Source organism: Seriola dumerili, unplaced genomic scaffold (assembly GCF_002260705.1).
Source record: "Seriola dumerili isolate Sdu_G_001 unplaced genomic scaffold, Sdu_1.0 BDQW01000161.1, whole genome shotgun sequence".
Lineage (NCBI taxonomy): Eukaryota > Metazoa > Chordata > Actinopteri > Carangiformes > Carangidae > Seriola > Seriola dumerili.
This window is the reverse complement of record NW_019174416.1, coordinates 5,657,840-5,675,918: the sequence shown is the minus strand read 5'-3', so window position 1 is coordinate 5,675,918 and position 18,079 is coordinate 5,657,840. Positions and strand designations below refer to the sequence as shown.

Here is an 18,079-nt window from a genome sequence, read left to right as displayed (position 1 = left end):
TACAATTTATTAATAAAACTTTATTCTCTTGATTTCAGTTTGCCTCTCCCATGCCATGCTGGAAGAGATATAACATTGGTGATAAAGTGGCTTAACAGAAAAATAACAATTTCAGCAATGTAATGTGTTTCCTGCCATGTAGCCTAGGTAAACTGTGGGAATTTTGGTTTACTTTCCATATATTTTCATTATCTATAGAAAAATTATCTCCTTACAAAGTAATGTAATGTAGTTTGTGAAATGCGAATGTGAAAGTGCCCGTAGAACCACACATACAGTATCTATCCATCTATCTATCCATCCATCGGAAAGACTAGACAAGATGACTTGGGTACCAGTTTATTTTGAGGCTGGATTCATTGCAATTAAACAAAACCCAAAATGTTGCATGCCACAAGAAAAATCAGAGCTTCATATTGTCATAATAAAGAAGAGAAATCCTTCATTGGCAAATGTGCTTATTACAGGTTACAGGTCGGTAATGAGAAACAGGTGTCAATTAACCCTACAGCCACACTCGAGATTTGGTCCTTACTGTGAGGAGAAGGAAAAGTTTACATTTCTGCCTCGTTTAAAAATATCTGTCCCATTCTCTGTTAAATCTTCCATCCATTTGTCCCCATTAAGGAAATCTTAAATGTTGAGAGTAATGATTTGCTCAAATATAACCAGCAGAGGAAACTCATTCGATGCTATTTCTAAAACAAAACACAAGAGGTTGTGTCTACTCAAATGCCAGTGTTGCTGCAATGCAGCTATGAGTTTACACTGATCTAATTAAATATTCACAATGAACCTTGACATAGTGGCGTTGAGCCAATTCTAGAAATTGCTCACATATTTCCTAATTTTTTCTTACGTTTGTCATAGAAAACCAAAACCATGGTATTAAGTAATCAAATATTTTACTCATTTATGTACAAAAAAGAATTACCATTTCCACAACCTCCTTATCTCTTGTAAAGAAAAATATGCCATAGCAATGGAAATGTGCAAAGACAACTTTTATTTACAAAGACATCAAGGCTAAAAATGAAGTAAAGTCGTAGTCTCTATCGGTGCAACCTTGGAAAGAAAAGATGACCCCCTCCAAATCTACTCTTATGTGCACACTTTAGTCCAGTTTGTGACAAACTTCCATTAAGTGGGGTCATCAAGGGACAAATGAGTGATTATAGTTATATGGATTCATACAGAAACAGCTGCTAGTAACTGTTTTGTGTAACAACTGCCAAATGTCTTGCTGCAGTGTGATTAAAAACATCACATTTAAATGTACAATAAAGTACATCACATTAACAGATTGAGTAATATATCACATTCCTATTTTTTCCAAATCAGAAAATCTGTCAGTATTTTTTTTACTTTGTAACCATTATAAGGTAAGAGATGCTTGTTGATCAAACAGGTAAATAATAATATTAAATATATTAAGTCTTCTACTTACTCCAAAAACCAGAATTACAAAATACATGACTTCCCATTCACAGAGGGTTTTTCCATATGAAAACTATGCCAGCAAGGCACAAAGTGTTCAGAGCAGCTGATGAGTAACACTTTCATGAACTGACAGGAAGTTGATTCAGTGTTGTATTTTAAACACAGAGCAGCAAAGGGACATTCAGTGTTGAGAAATGTCACAGATTTTTGACCGTCCATTTCAACACATTGAAGCAAGAAGGCGACTTTTACAAAGCTGAGTCAGATGGAGAACCACTGTGGACGACCTCCAGAGAGCTCCACTGGGAGTCTTTTCAGAGGAAAAGCTTTAAAGCTGCTGGTTGTAAAAATTCCTGCTTTAGATTTTTAAAAAGAATCTGTGCTGCATGAACTGTGACCCGTGTTTCGTAAAAACCCACCTTAGTTGTTTTAAAATTATGTCAATTTCTTCAATCAACTCTTCCTAATAACTTTTCAGCTAATTACTTTGATTTTCACATTTTGACCTTTTTTGATTTTGTTGAAAACAATAAACAGCAGAGCGTTCCCCAAAGCTAAACTTCAATTGCGCAGTCTGCCTTCGAGGAGATTAATACATTCAACATCATTTGAGGAGGTTTACCGGTTGTTTGTCCTTGACTAAGTCATATGATTTTGGGAAACCAGTTACTAGTACTGACTTTTATAAAAAAAAGATGATCTGTACAGTGAACAGGCTTCAGTGGATGAGTCTACAGTATTACAAACAGTGTCTGTTTTAACCCTCTGAACCACAGTGGTGATGAGTGATGACAGATCACAAAGAAACACACACCACACAGTGCCGTGTAAAAATTAGTGGTAGCCCCAACTGGTGGCTTATAATACATCCATATAGTACCTCTGGGTAAAGTGAGAGTTCACTTTTATATAATATTTTTACAGATGGAAAGGCAAGATGTGTATTTTTTAGACTTTTCTCAAGCTCTTAGTAGAGAGTTTAGATTTGCTGGATTCACTTTATCATTTGTATTGTAGATTTGTAACTTGTATTATAGATTTGTAATGTGTATCATAAATGTGTAGTTTGTATCGCAATGAAAGTGTGACTTTGAAGTGGCTTCGCTGTTGTCTGTAATTCCCCTATCGCTTCAGTTTGTCAACCTTGAGTCTTGTACTTGTAGGTTTTTTTTTGTGAGAGAAATTCAAACATTCTGCCAGTATGAAATATCACTTTACAAAATGACAAAATTCACAAAACTATGCACTTACCAACAACTAACAAGACCAGTTAAACTAACGATGGTTCTGTTAATTAATGTCACTTCAAATGTACCAAACAACAGCTGTGCTCTGTGCCCCATGTACACCAGGTCTTTACAGTGAATGCATGTGATGTCCAAGACATTTTATCTATATTTTATTTTTTTTTTCTTAGGCTCATTGTGACAAGGAATGCTAAGTTACAGTTTTGTTGTTTTTTTTTTTTTTTTTACAGGAAATTACAGTGATTAACCAGATATCATGTAATCACAGCAAAGCATTATATTGTAATGTGTTTAAAAACAATACTATCTTTAAATTACACAACTCAAATCTCTGCAAATTAACCCGTGTCTCGTCTACACACTTAAATAGTAGTGCACAGTTTCTTCCTCACACAAGTGAATCATCTCCTACAACCAAATTAAAAGTCCACACATTAGAGTGCAATCTCTAAACTACCTCTGGTTCAAACAGATGAAATAATCAGTGTGAAACACTCACTGTCCCAACTCGTGCTCGACTGAATGTGACGGGTCAACATCAGCGTATAAAAATGTGATGCACAAGAACTAGAATAATGTATACAGCACATTCCCTGGGAGAGCAGCTCTGGATCAATTAAAGCCTGGAACGTGCCAAAGTTTAGGCCACAGAGGCATGTTTGCTAACAGTGGTCTTTTTGCATCCAATCTCAGATCTCACTCTCCACAATATATTGCTTTCATTATTAGCAATGAACAACTACAGACTAAGATTTATGAATGTTTTTTAGGTCAGAATACCTGGTTTGGATTTCATATCATTTTAGATGTATATTTATTACACTCAAAAGGGATTTGTGTCTTGAATAAATGCCAAACATGAGCAACCAATCAGAAATCAGCAGTGTCTTTTTTAAAGCTTGTAAACAGAGTGATTTTTTCATTTAGGTAAAGATTGTCTCCTGTGATATTCCACCTTTGTTGTATATTCTTTCATTATTCCGCTGTATTATTTTGTGTTTCACATTAACAGCTTAATAACTGTGTTTTACCCATGTTGTTTGGATACATGATACACGATTTAGAAAATCAGTAGGAACTAGAATGGCACTCAGTAGAGCACATACCTCTGCCAACAACAAACAGTCCTACATGTTGGTCTTGCTCTAATGGATCTGCACCAAAATTTATTGGGTTCTTCTCTGGCCCCATCCTTCCATCAAGTGTGGTGCAAATTGGTTTAGCTCTTTTTTGCATAAACTTGCTGACAAATAAACAAAAAAACCAACATGGGTGAAAACCTAACCTCCTTGGTGAAGGTAGTTAGTGCTGTCAAAATATTGGTCATTCAAACTTCTTAAATTTGAGGATTTTTATTTCCATGTTCCCTTACTTATTACAATTAAGCAGAGAACCAGTTGAAGACAATCACTGGAAACAAAAAGGCCAGTTTTAAAAATCCAGATGTTCTACAATAGACCAAGAGGCCCATGAACATGAGTCACTGTATGTGCTTAATTAAATTATTTTATAAAAAGGTCTCTTGTTGTCAGATGTTCACTAATAGACTAATGGAAATGTGTATATTTAGAGTCAAAATACTACTGAGCATTTTACTGCAAAAGGACAGTGAAGGTGTTTTCATGCTTGGGCTTCTCTTGGCTTTATTTTTCTGGACATGAAGCTGTTAGACCTAAGAGGCTGACACTTTTAATCAAATACAGAGGTTGCTTCTGAGCCTGGTTAAATGAATTCCTCATTAGATACCCGATTTGTTGATCTATTAAAATGTCAGAAGATACACAAATTACAGCAACAGGACTAGAAGTATAAAAACTCACTTAGCACAGCAGCTGATGGCAGCGCAGTGAGCCCAGCCTTCTTGTCAGAGTGCATGCACCAACAGCATTTCACAAAATGCACGCCTTGTCTGAGGCCGCTGTTATACAAACAATTATACAAAAATAGGCTGAGCAAGCATCCCATGATTCAAAGGAACATTTAAACAAGAAGAAGAAACCATCCTGGGTGCAGTCTCAAATGTGGAGACAGTGGCTGTATCATTGTGCTGATTAATTGAAATTGAAAGTTTACTCTAATGTTTCATCTTTTTCATCAACAACTTGTTGTGTGAATGTGAAATTCAGTTCTCTTTAGCCATCATGCAATAACTCGATAAATCAGGAGGACAAAACTGAAACAGGTGAGAGAAGAAGGGCAGAGTGAGGTCTATTTTCTGTAGCTTTGATGTTGTTTTCTGTGCTTATGTGGGGGTTTCTTCCCAACCCAGAATACATGCAGAATACTCTTGCCATTACCACTGAGCAAGGCTCTGATCTCAGAACTGCGCTTGGTCCCCAGGCACTGACTGCTCTGTGGCTGTAGACTGCTGCTAAATAGTTAGGAGGGGTCAAATGCAGAGAACAAATTCCCCTACTGGGATTTAGATCAAGTACCTTGATATATGATTCTGCATGAACACCCTCCCTGCAACCAGTGAAATGTGTCCATTTCTATCAGTGAGTATAATACACATGTCCTACAGCAGCAACTTGCTTTCACATTAAAGTAATAATAAGTAACTTGGCAACATACTAGTTTATGTAGGACCACCTGTGCTCTGAAAATCAGCACTTACTGAGCAACGTGTCAAATGGTTGTAATGGATGTAACTGACCAATTACAACGCATAAAATGGTCGGCTAATTCAGCAAATGAAGGCACTGAAAAATGAGTATTTGATAAAAACATCACTACAATGCACTGTAGTGTAGAGATCCACAACATATTACCGCAGCATCAGAGTCTCATATTACAGAATATGAAGAGCATGTAAGTACATTTCCATTTCATGAGGCAAAAAGCTGGTGAGCTTTGACATGAAGAGGGCTCGACAAACATCTCCTTTGGTGCTGGACACTATCTGTCCTGGTTGTCCAACCTGAGGCCACAGTCCGAAGCGTCCTCAGAGGGAGTGTCTAGGACGGGATTGACAAACCCTTCAAATTCAGTGTTTGCACTGTCCTCTGGGTGAGTACTCACAAAATCATTTTCCCACTCCAGTGCGTTGGAGTCCTCGGAGGCCGAGGTCGGGCCGCTGTTCATCTGCTTGCCGCCGGGCCTCAGGGCTGCGCGCAGGATGTCCTCCTCCGTCCGAGACCTCTCCCAGGCTGGAAGTGCTCGATTGATTCCTACGACGCAAGGACACAAGTTTTCATTCTGACAGCAGAAGTCGATGAAGTCAAAAACTGCTGCAGGCGGTAATCTGGTGGCTCAGAGGGGCCACAAAGCATGTAATCTGTTCCTACAGACTTTCTGAACCAAATTTAAAACTTAAAATACCACACTTAATTGTATTTTTATGTCTTTTATGGAACCTGACTTGACGACATGCTGGTAGTATGTATATATAGGACTGACTGACTGATCTGAATTGGCTGTATATATCTGTTAGGGTGTAATACAGGACACACAGGTAAAACAGCACAGAAGCAGCCGCTCCCACCTTAGAACAATAGCATAATAATACTAATAACGTGTGGGGTTTGTGTTACAGTACTGCATATGCCTACAGTTAATAATGTGTTTCTGCTGCTGGGCTTTTGAGAAGGGTTGATACAGTGAAGATAAACTGTGTGCTGCTTCATCTTCCTCCTCTTTGCTGCAGTGTCACTGAAAAACAGAATCAGCCCTGGTTTGTGGAAGCAGAGAGAGCTCTGACTTGGTCTTGCTCAGTGTGATCGAACCTCTAAACAGAATGAATATTTGATGGACTGGGCATTTTTTCTTAACTCTGTAGCTGAGGAGTCAAAGGTGACTCTCAACAGAAAAATGAACAGCTTAGCTTGAGAAAACTCCCTGATGTGAGAAAAAATGAAAGTCTCACCTTCCTCATCCTCCCACTCTAGGTCCAGTGAGGTGCCGTCATCATTGGTGGAGCGGGTCTTAGTGGTGAAATCCCAGCTGCACTCTGTGTTGGGAGTCACCACATTCGTGTCGGAGGGAAGTCCTGGTAACAATAGAGAACATTATCAAAAAAGAGTGCATGTAACTCTTTTACCTTTCCATGGAAATGCAGTTTTCTTTCAACCGGTAAACAAACACATGGTTTATTTATCAGCAAGTTATAGACGTGTATCTTATTAGACTTGATAATTAAGACTGGAAGGTCACTCACTGCTGCTCCTGAAAGCCTCAGACTGGGCTTTTACATTCTGGAGGTAGACATCAAAATCCTCCCCAGAGGTTTGTCTGAAACAGGCAATAATGTATCAACACAAAAATAAAACAATTCGAAGTCCATTCACTCATGAAAAAAGTGCACAAAATACTGCACAAACAGGAATGCATGCACAAAAACATCTGTCCTAAACTGAAGCCAGCCTGTATAAAGCTTCATCCTAAGTCTTCTACTTCAACCTGTTCTTCACATTCGGAGGCAATGAAAACTGATACTGTGCTCAGCTTTGTTAGAGCTGCCTCCTTTCATTACCACTGTAAAGTATGAGGATTTGCGAGCTCGCAGCTCCCGTCTGGCACAGTGAAAATTTGTTAAGCATTGAATTCTGAGACTGGATACCTTGTAGTGCTTTAATATCTGCTCTGCAGCCTACACACTGCGTGACTGCAGGAACACACCGAGTTCTAACATCATTAAATCAATGTTTCTGTTGAGAGCTGAAAAATTCCTTCTGCCAAATAGCAACAAATGGTAATATCATCCATCTGAGGGGCTGAGAGAGTTGTGATTTGCCAGATGTTGAAAGTTTTCAAATATTTCTTTACATCTGCCACCAACTGAGATGGATGAAAGATTCAACTTATCACAAATTCCAAGATTACTGTCTACTTGGTATGTCTACTGAAACCTATGCAGAGCCTCATGACCGCAGTTTGTCCTCGGCCCAACAACCATTCTGTTGTCTAATGAACTTAAGTGACTCACTTTCTTTGCTGAGTTTCACTGCCAGAGCCATCTGCTTTCCCCCGTGTCCTCTGGGCAGACAGCTGCTAACAAAAACACCATAGATCAAGACAACAAAAAAAAAAGTCATATCTTCCCACTATTAGAAAAACAGACAGATTATATTAACTGAAAACAGACATTTAACAGTTTTGGTGCCATCAAGAAAACATGTGAGCAAACAACTTTATAAAACAAAAACAGCAAAGAAGCAGTGGAATGTGGCATGAAAAACAACTAAGAAATCTGAATCATAACAGTCCCATTTTCATCATCACATCACATAATAATAAAAGCCATTTTCAGAGGTAGAAGAAGAAGAAGCCCAGCAAAAATAATGGTCTTTTCTGCAGCATGGACCTTGTCTTTTTTCTCACTGCTTGCACTTATGAATAAGGTCCAGTGTTATGTCTATTGGCACTTTGGTCCATGCAGTATATTTTGCATTTTTCTAGTAAAAATTATTACATATTGAAGTGCCCAAGTAAATAAATCGTTTGCTCCACTACTATAAAGTGGCTGAAATACACTGTACCTATTGATTATTTTTTTGTCCAGGGAATGATTAGAAATGCTAACAATGCTACAAACTGTTTTCCAGATAAATGAAGCACCATCACAGACAACACTTTCCCTGACTTGGATGACAAAGACAGGTTAATGAGCACAAGAAGAAGACTGAACAGAGAAAATATCACTGTGTCCTTTAAGACACAGAAGGCTGAGGACTTGAAATGCTGGGGCCAGTAGGTTAGAGGAGAAGTTGTTTAGCCAAGCAGTAAGTCAGCCTGGCAGAAGGGAGCGCTCAGTGCCGCCTCACCTCCTTCATTTTTCGTTCACGTGCCAACTTGGCGGCCTCACGCTGGGCGGCATTTCTAGCCTCCTCTTCTAGCCTTAAATTCTCCTCTTGTGCCTCTAACTGAGCAGAAATAACAAAAATGAAACAAACACAAAACAGAAAATTACAAAACAGAAAAAACAATGCAGCAAATTAAAAATAAGCAAAAATAGGTCTAAAACGTAAAATGAAATGATGGGGGCTGTTAATCTAACAAAGACGGATCCCTCTAAAGAAGCTTTTTGAAATTGTGCCTTACCTCCGCTTGTATCTTCTGGTCTATGAGGATCTGCTTGTCTGAGATCGCAGTGTAGCGGTGTTCTCTGAGGTGCTTGATTTCATCTTCACTGATAGGCCTAATAAAAAAAAAGCAAAAGAATATATTGAAGGTTAACTATCCTTTCAAATTCTTTTAAAGTGTTTTTTTTAATCAAGGAACTCATGATCATTTTTTAGTCACAAGACCTCTGACCTTGGGCAGGGCTGCGGGCTGTCTCCCTCCCCCTGCAATGCAAAAAACAAAGGATGTGACCATACAGCATTGAATTCCAGTGTAAAACACATCTTCACTGCTGCGCTGTTTGACTAAAGTGCTACCAGTCTGGGACTCTGCAGACAGTAATCTAGTTACGGCTTGGAAGGAATAATGGAAGACTGCCATATTACAGTGATGGGTGCGCAGTGGGTGCACCCATCGTTTTCTATCCATCACTGGAGAATGGCTTTCTCCAGGAAAGTCTGGCGGGAGTCTGGAAGTAAAAAGTATCCTGGGAGTAGCAGCATAATGCAGCTTTTAATTAGACTACATGTCTTATAAAACACTTACTCAGTCTTTTACAATGTAATTGTGTCCCAAGCAGTAGACCAATAATAGAACTGAGAGAAAAGTCACTAACAACGTTTTCACTTAACTTATTTAGGTCCTGAAAGCTCTTAAAAATAAACATAATCAGAAAGATGATCAGACTTACCTCATCACTCTCTACCAGATTTTCAAACTGCAAAATTAAAATACACAATTAGACATAGCATCACACGAGCTGAATAACAGTTCTAGTAAATGTATGACTCATACCTCTATTGTGTAATGTTCCCCTGTGGTGCTGCTTCGGAAATATTTGGATCTGTAAGAATAAATCAGAGAACATGAACACACAGCTTAAACATTTAAAGTGAACTGCTGTAATTTTACCTTCAGGAGCTGTATGATGATTACACTGTATAGCTCTGACATTAAGATAAACACAAGGAATGAATCTAGGGGAAGGAACTGAATTCAATGAACGTGCTGCTCATCTGTAACAGTTACCACAAAAATTGTATATCATACACAACCTATAATAACCTTTGATGAACCCTCTTACTGTAAATAAGACTTGGGGCCCACCGCAACTTCATAATGTGTGTTTTGTTGTTAGCGTTAGCATACATTCTGGAGAAGCTCTTATCAGAAATGTTGGACAATTGAATTTAATGGAGGCAGCTCTGACTTTGGAAACATGTCTATGCAAATGGCAAGTCTATATTGCTTTCTGATGGGGAGACATATGTTTCCTTTGTTAGTTTAGCTATGTTAAAGATGACACTGGATTAAAATAAAATCTTAAGAGGAAATAATGTGTTCATCAATAGGCAGCAGTTTGATTTTTAAAAGCTGTTGCCTGTCTATAATGCATATTAAATAGGGTGAAGCAAATTTATACTCGAGCAGTCTGTCCATTTACATATGTCCACTCCATCTGTCTAGTTCATATTACTGACACAGACGCGTGGCCACTCTAGTTTAAACAAGAAAACATATGCTGAAATGTTAGCATCAAACCCAAACACCAGTGATCTGTTGTAAATACACAGATGATTTTTTTTTGTCTATAAACTAACTAAGCAGGTAAATTGACCAATGTGCCATTCTGTCAAAGACATGGTTAGTTACTTAAAAGGTGAATCAACACATTGAATCATATGCAGCAGAAAACTGCTGCTGAATAAACACTGGAGAGCCACAGGTGTAGCTAATAACATTAATGATTTGTCAGCGTAGACAATATCAGGTGCAGCAATAATTAACATTATTGATTACACCTGTGATTTTCCTCCAATGACATGTCAAGAGGTCTGCAATCAAACAGGTCTGCTGCTCTAACAATAGACATCACAGGTGTTTTACCTTTGACAGGTTATAGGAAACAGCTTTAGTGACACAATATTAACAGCTTTGGCTGGTTATGTCCATGATTCATTGAAGATGTTCAACCTCATAATGATGCCAAATCTTGACAAACTTTCTATTATTCTGTTTATTTCTCTGCATGTAGTGTGGAACAAAACTTGCATTTTATTACTCCAATCAAGACGGTTGTTATTTTACAATGTTACAGCATGACCTAATGGGAGCAGGCAAAGTGTACGTATACATATTTATGATGAGGTTTCTAAATTGACAGTCTCAGACAGATACCTTATAACTTCTGTTGTATCAGCTCCAATATGGAAACACATGGAAGTGACTGAATGTGGAACAGCTTACTGCTGGAGGAGAGCAAGCCTTCTCTAATCTTAACAAAGCACAGGGTAAAGTCAGACTAAAGACATTAATTATTAACCTTAAATATGGTGACATGACTGCCTGTAAGTAACACAAGAAACAGACAGTTGAGAACCAGTGTGTGTATAAGGAAGACAGACTGAACTACGAGGTCCAGGTATTAGTCTACTATCATTGTCAAAGACCACTTCAGCAGCTCTGGCTCGGTCTGTGTCATACTAGTGCTTTCCTTTACTTAGACCTAGCTAACCCCATGTCCACACTGTTGACAATAGGGGTGGGGTCTTGATTCCTGCTGCCACTGTCTGACTGCAGGTCGATCCGCACAACAGCATATCCAGTATCTCAGTGACCGGCCTTTATCTCTCGGTTACATCACCACCAGGCTAACACACAGAGCTGTCAAAAAGTCTTACCGTACACCCTGTGGTATCAGCTATTAGCTAACCAACTGCTGGCTAATGTTAGCAGTAACCGGATACACTTGTTCAGATGATGCTAGTTAGTTAGCTCTCCCGGATAAAGCCATGTTTCACCTACCCGCCTCCTCTCTGGATCCTGTTGGCTTCTCTCCTGAAGAGCCCGACACAGTATGCCCAGCAGTTACCCATCGCATTGTCAAATATTACTAATATCTAGCTGCCTGACAGCTGCTGGTGCATCACTGCTGGTAGCTACATCTCCAGGTCCAGTCCTCTTCTCCAGCCACTTCCTCATCCTCCTTCCTCTTCGGTTGATGACATGCCAGACTGAAATGTTCAACACCACCGCCTACTGTCGTTTTAGTGTAGTTTTTTGATAAATGTGACCAGGTTCTGGCATAGAATGAGACAGTATTTTAAAACCTGCACGAAAAATGGGATCTTATTGCTTCTTACATTTCAAAGATGGAGGGAGTACTAAGGAAAAAATGTTTGGCTCGCTTATCTAATGATGTCAGTCAAATTATCCCTGATAAGGGTTTTGCAACAAGACACTGATTCATTATAAGGGGTCACAATCCAAAACCACTGCTTCTTGCTGGTGGTCAACTCACATCTTTTAACAGGGCGGAGGGGGCTGGTATGTTCTTCTGCGTCCAGTTTAATAGAATCGGTCTACATGCTAACAATGTTACAAAAAAATGTTTGACAATTATATCAGAAGCTTTCACACCAAAAAACAGCCAGAACAGGGTCTGATTTGAGTGGTTTCTCTGTGACCTCAGACAGAGATTGGAAGGTTTTAATCCAGTAGTAAATAATAATTGTTCAGTTACAAATCATATGTGCTAATGAGGCTGACTGCATTTTAATATTTAAAACATAATTTTCTTTGCATAATTTTCGTTTTTTGTTTGTTTTTTACTCTATGTCATCAGAGGTGAAGAGGTAGTCATGGAGCTCGTCCACGTCGGGGATGTTGGCCACATTGCTGACTTTGACTTTCGGGGCAACAGGCATGCATCTGGGCATGAGCTTTCTCCCACTCTGAAAGAAAATTGGATAGAGTTTAAGCATTGCTCCTGTTTTTTTTTTCGCTTTTACTGCAAATTCAGTCTCAGTGTTTAAGACAGGTGGTCATCCAATTTAGGTAGTGATAATTTACTGATATGAAATTGTTTTAATTAAATTTTGATGTTTACTAGTGATAATACAAAATTCAAAGAATAGTACAAATTAAATATTAATTTATAAATAAAAATATAAATACATTTTTAAGTGAATGACTTACTATTTTCTTGGAGTCAGCCAGGGATCTCTCCATATACCTCCTCATCCTTTCTTTCTGTTTCTCTCTCTGCTCTCTCAGCTTTTCTTCACGCTCCCTGCAACATGATGTACAAAGAGAGGGGATTTTTTAAATAACATAGCTACTGTGTTTTTTATTAAGCATAGAAAGAATATATTGAAGGAAACACAATCCTGGTGTGCAGGAGTAATGCTGTCACATGATTGCCATTAATCTTCACAAAAGTCCTGAATTTGTTACATAATCAATTTTTCTTCTAGTGAATATAACTTAAGTATCATCACTGAGACATACCTGGTCCTCCTCTCGCTGTCTTTTATCCTTTTTATCATCTCCAAGACTTTTTCAGGGATGCTCTCAAGGCCCTGCAGCAGTATAGACATACGGTTCTCAATACTGACAAGTTTCTCCAAGGTGCTGAGGTTGGTCATCCTGTCATCCACGCAGCTGCGATACACCTCCGACACTTTGTCACCGAGAGCTTCAAGCATCACATCCTGTCAGCAAGAGAAAGACACTCAGATAGTCAACGTGAGCATGCTGTGGACAGTCTCCTGTGACCACAGAGATCAATTTAAAGAACTTTAAGATTTTAAATGTGTTTGGAAAAAAGTTATTATATTTTGTGCTTGCTTACCTGGTCCTCTGTGTTCAATGAGACATGGACCTGAACCTTCTGTTTGAGCTTGTTGCCTCCCGCCTTCTCTTTGTTGATTCTTTGGTTAATCTCATTTATCTGTATATTTAGCTGCTCTTCCTCCTTTTCACTATAGACAGAAAGGGATTTAGCATTGGATGGATTTGACAGAGAGGAGGGAATGAATGAATGAATATTGTTTGGGAAACTAAAAATGTATAAAAACAGGTCTGAAATTCCAAACAGAAAGGTTCAGGAAATGGGAAAAACGGACCTAAATTTGAAAGGAAGTGGCTTTTTTTTGTTTTCCATTTTCTGACCTAATTGTTTAGCTGAAACTGTCATCCACAGTGATGGACAATTAATAAAAAATACAGATAACAATAGACAGATAATCCCTGTGACCATATAGTAAGAATGTCAGCGTGAACTGTAAAAGAAGTTTTTTAGGAAAGACAACAGGTAAAAATGGCCAATGCCAAAATAATTAATTCACAAATCCTCAACCCACGATGCTTACATCTTCTTCCTGGTCGTCTCCACGGACTGTCGGAGCCCCTCCATTGTCACTTCAACCCTTGTTGAGTTCTGAATCAGGGACAAGTTCTGCTCTGTCAGCTCAGTCACCAGATCTAGAAGCTGCTGGGGATCAGAAAAGTACAGCTCTGGCTCATCCTGCAGAGAAGTGACACAACAAAGTGGGAGAGATGGGTGTACTGTAAGTACTGCAAATAAAAACTCAAGATTAAGAAAACAAACTGCTTCAGTGGAAAACTGACCTCATACTCTGAGATGTCAATATCCAGATTAGAATTTGTGATCCTGAAATGCCAAAGAAAGAGTTTGGGTTCAGGAGGAAGTTTTGCAGCAGCATGTAAACAGGATTTCGAATGAGTTTTGTGCAAGATGTTCAAAGTGATACTAGCATGCTGTGTGCCACAACAGAGAGAAAATGAAGTATGAGAGAATGTTAAAATGACCATATAAAAGTATATCACAGCATATACCATATACAAGGACAGGTAAAAATTATAATTAGTGTTTATTTTGCCTTATGAGAACCCCTGCCTTATTTACCACTGCTTCAGATTGTAAGACATATACTGTGCATAAACACAACATTGAAGACACAGTGTTGTGTTTGAAGTGAGTGTGTTGGTGATTACACTGTGTCGCTGTGGGCTGAGGACAGACTGGTCTCTCTGATGGAAGGCAGCTCTCTACCTGGACTGGACACCAAACCTGTGCACATGTTATCATTCAAATCACACCACTAGCACCGTCCATACTTGTTGCAACAAACCAATAATAATACTGATAAAATAAAATAAAATAAAACAAAATCATGAAAACACAGTTTCAGGACATTAACCCGTGTCACCCCTGTCCTCATAATCTACTTTATGTTGATTCACTTGGTTTTTCCTTGCACCAAGCTGAAGTACTTGCCGTGACTAATTCCTGACTCCTTAGGCTTCCTTTTCTGCTTGTCCTGTGTGTCTTTGTCAGACAGGACTTTAGATTTCAAAGAAGCCTTAGCTTTCTGGGCCTCCTGCCACTCTGGAGGAGACAGCTTGAACAGAAGCTCTTTGTATCTCTTGTAGTCTATCAGGATTTCTTCAAACTTGGCAAATTCACTGTGAAGAAGAAATACCAGATTTAAATCCAGATGACATGACACTGTGTCTTTCCAACTTTATTCACCTTCATTTATACTTTTTCACTGTATTTACTTAAAATATGATTAACTCATATACAAGTGTTAATAATACAACATCATGAGAGTGCTACCTCTTTATGGTGCCTATTTCAGCAGTCAGTTTCTTGATCTCAGCATTCTTTTCCTGTTTGGACTTGGCCTCCCGTTCAAAACTGACAACAGAGACAAGACAATCATTTGCATTGTGACTTTTTAAACAGCATATGAATGTCTTGTTAGGATAAACACCAGTCTGTATTGAGATCATAATAAGAGTAAAACCAAATTTGAAGACCCACAATTTGATCTTTTAGTCACAATAACCTGAAACCACTTCATATGTTGATACTTACAATGTTCTGGCCTCCACAGACTTTTTCTCATTCTCCCTGAGGAACTCTTCAAAGATGAGGTTGTCTCTTGCAATCATCCTTTCAAGTTGTTTAAGCTGTCTCTCCTCTTTTGCAATGGCCTTGTCCATCCTCAAAATTTCGCCCCTCTTCGTCAATAGAGATAACTGAATAAGGGAGCATTGGAGATGATTGAAAAGGAACTGAACACAGTCAGAGATGTACTGGCAGTTGAAGGAGTAGATACTGATTGAACAAAACAACTGAGTAATAGATGTTTCTTTAACACGTGTAGAGTGACATCAGCTTTTTTTCACATGTACAGTAGTATGTAGCTCAGGATGACTAGATAGCTGACAGAAAGCAAACACTCATGCATAAAGCACCTGTAGACTGAGAACCTGATTATGAATCCAGATTGTTTTCATGGCTCCATCTTTATTAAGATCTTAGCAACTCATAAAATAATTTACCTCCAACACTGCCTTCTGTCGTTCCATGGAGATTAAGTCATGTTTGCTGTCTTTTGTAACGTTTTCTGAGAACAAACAATAGCAATCAGTTCATCAGCCATCCAGTGGCTGTGGAATGCAGATAGGGGCTTCAAAAAGCTACAAGTAGCACCTTTACAAAATTTGACATACTTTGACTCTATAGTCTCTCACCTCGTTTCATCATGGCCATCTTCAACTCATGTCTGCCCGGTGTTTGTTTAGGGAAAGTTGTCTTACTCTTGATTTGTTTTAGATTCTTCATCTTTTCCTTTTCCCCCTCCTCCTCCTCATCCAGTTTTCCCACCAGCTCTTTCTTCATCTTGGTCATCATTCGTGCAGCGTGGGTCGTCTTCTTATCAATTGGCAGAGCCAGGAATTTACGCATCTCCTGAGCATGGAGGAGCAGCATGACTTAAACAGAGCAACAATCAATTTTTCACTTCTTGCAAACACTGAGTCAGATAAATATCATGCAGTGGATGTAAAAAAAATAAATGTATTCTATAAACACAATTGCACTCAAGCGCAAAGACCAACCTCTCTTTGGCTCTCTTTTTCATTTACGCTCTGTAGAAAAATGCTATTACTTTCTGGTACTTTGAATGGGCTTTGTCGTATCTCCTTCCTCCTTCTCCTCATGTCTACACACAATGGATTGAAAACACAAAACTAATGAGGGTGTGTAGTTTCCTATAGTTTTGTCTCTATTTTTCAGACTTGTCACTTTGCCCACTCTACCTTGTTTATGTGATTTGGCAGCACTTTCTGTTTCTGAAACAACAATGCTGCCTGAAGAAACCTCTGGTCCCTCTGTTGAAAACATAATGACAACAATGGTCCAAATTAATCAGTAATCAATCAATCACTTAGACTGTTTGAATTGTTCTTGTGTATGAGGCATTGTAACAAAAGCTTACTAGGTTGTGGTGATGACATTTCTGACATTTCCTTTGGCATCTGGTGCTGCACTGGCTCAGTGTTGCTGCAGGTTACAGAGAGAAAACAAATGAAAACAAACTACATCTCTTCATTAACCCACTTAATTCCAAAAATTGGCTGTAGCCCAGAACAGTAGTTCTAAACCAGGATAGCACTGCCAAAGGAGGGGGATCCTGGCTGGTCTCACCTTCAGGCCAGTGACTAAAGGTGGCTGCCTCAGTGTCAACTTTTAACTCCTTTGAAGTCCTTTCCTCAGACACATTTCTGCAGGCAATGATTCATATTGTTTATAACTCAACTTCCAATTTGCTATTGGCCATTTTCGTGTTTAAAATGTATTCATTATTGTTAAAGGCTCGCTTTTTTTCATGTGTTTGCTGATTAGACCTGTGTTTGGTGGAAACATGCTGGGAATGACGTGATGTCATGTGTCAAACTCAATGTGCTTATTATAATTATAAAGATCTTTAGGGGGCCTAATCAAGCTAAAGTGAAAACACCTGTGGCAAAGGGCCATTGGTGTACAGGGCTTTTGATTTTTATGATGCTTTTAATTATTCTATTCTTCCTTGTGATTACCTATTCAGGGCACGTTGTCGAAGTCTAATTTTAGCCAAATAAAATGAAAAACACTTGATACTGTGCTTACATGTTGCAGAATACAAAATAAATTCGTGCCAAACTAGCTAACGTTACAAGATAACCCCGGTTTGTGTTTCTCGTGATAAACAACAACTGGGTGTAGCTACTGGACAGATTAGCATAGAGAAAATAGTTTAACACACTTCTTCACATTAATGTTCATAAAAAATTCAACCTACCGTCTTATAATGATGTTCACACACAGAACAAGTATAGAGAGAGAAGAATATTAGCATACAACTTCGCCCCTCGAACGGGCCGTTCAATGTGTGTACTGTTGTCATGGAAACTGTTGCCTTCATGGCCCCCTTGTAAAGTTCTCCTCACATGACAACTCGTATACTATACGTGTAGCTGCCTTTTAAGTTTCTGTCTGTATATGTGTATATACCATCTGATACTGCTGCCACTATTCTCTGATACACACCATCAGTGGTGTTTTCATGTTTTAGTTGAAAAAGTATTGAAAAATACATCAAACCAAAGTAACAGAAGGTTTGTAAAATGACTTTGGTTTGATGGACTAACATTTAGCAAAGTTAGACACAGGAAGAGGAATTCAAGCTTGCTCATCA

The 18,079-nt window shown here is 38.7% G+C and overlaps 2 protein-coding genes across 4 annotated transcripts; both read right to left on the bottom strand.

Annotated features, from left to right (window-relative positions):
- Window positions 1–703: 703 nt before the first annotated feature.
- ap1ar (adaptor related protein complex 1 associated regulatory protein) lies at window positions 704–11,715 on the bottom strand. 2 transcript variants are annotated; one of them, XM_022751773.1, is made up of 10 exons: window positions 11,553–11,715; window positions 9,543–9,591; window positions 9,439–9,465; window positions 8,940–8,971; window positions 8,727–8,823; window positions 8,450–8,548; window positions 7,612–7,676; window positions 6,844–6,917; window positions 6,553–6,675; window positions 704–5,857 (listed from the first exon to the last, which is right to left on the bottom strand). In XM_022751773.1, exons 1-10 carry the CDS (start codon window positions 11,621–11,623, stop codon window positions 5,586–5,588), a joined length of 909 nt encoding a protein of 302 aa, XP_022607494.1. In that variant the 5' UTR covers window positions 11,624–11,715; the 3' UTR covers window positions 704–5,585. The 2 variants fall into 2 exon arrangements, with proteins under 2 accessions (XP_022607494.1, XP_022607495.1); XM_022751774.1 differs by having other exon boundaries at window positions 7,612–7,673.
- Window positions 11,716–12,229: 514 nt separating this feature from the next.
- LOC111226692 (cilia- and flagella-associated protein 100-like) lies at window positions 12,230–17,752 on the bottom strand. Of its 2 annotated transcripts, XM_022751975.1 has the most exons (16): window positions 17,684–17,752; window positions 16,841–16,905; window positions 16,662–16,733; window positions 16,461–16,564; window positions 16,095–16,311; window positions 15,903–15,967; window positions 15,433–15,596; window positions 15,172–15,252; window positions 14,830–15,017; window positions 14,547–14,622; window positions 14,160–14,202; window positions 13,901–14,055; window positions 13,381–13,510; window positions 13,038–13,240; window positions 12,726–12,819; window positions 12,230–12,481 (listed from the first exon to the last, which is right to left on the bottom strand). In XM_022751975.1, exons 2-16 carry the CDS (start codon window positions 16,878–16,880, stop codon window positions 12,356–12,358), a joined length of 1,758 nt encoding a protein of 585 aa, XP_022607696.1. In that variant the 5' UTR covers window positions 16,881–16,905; window positions 17,684–17,752; the 3' UTR covers window positions 12,230–12,355. The 2 variants fall into 2 exon arrangements, with proteins under 2 accessions (XP_022607696.1, XP_022607697.1); XM_022751976.1 differs by lacking the exon at window positions 16,461–16,564.
- Window positions 17,753–18,079: the final 327 nt, after the last annotated feature.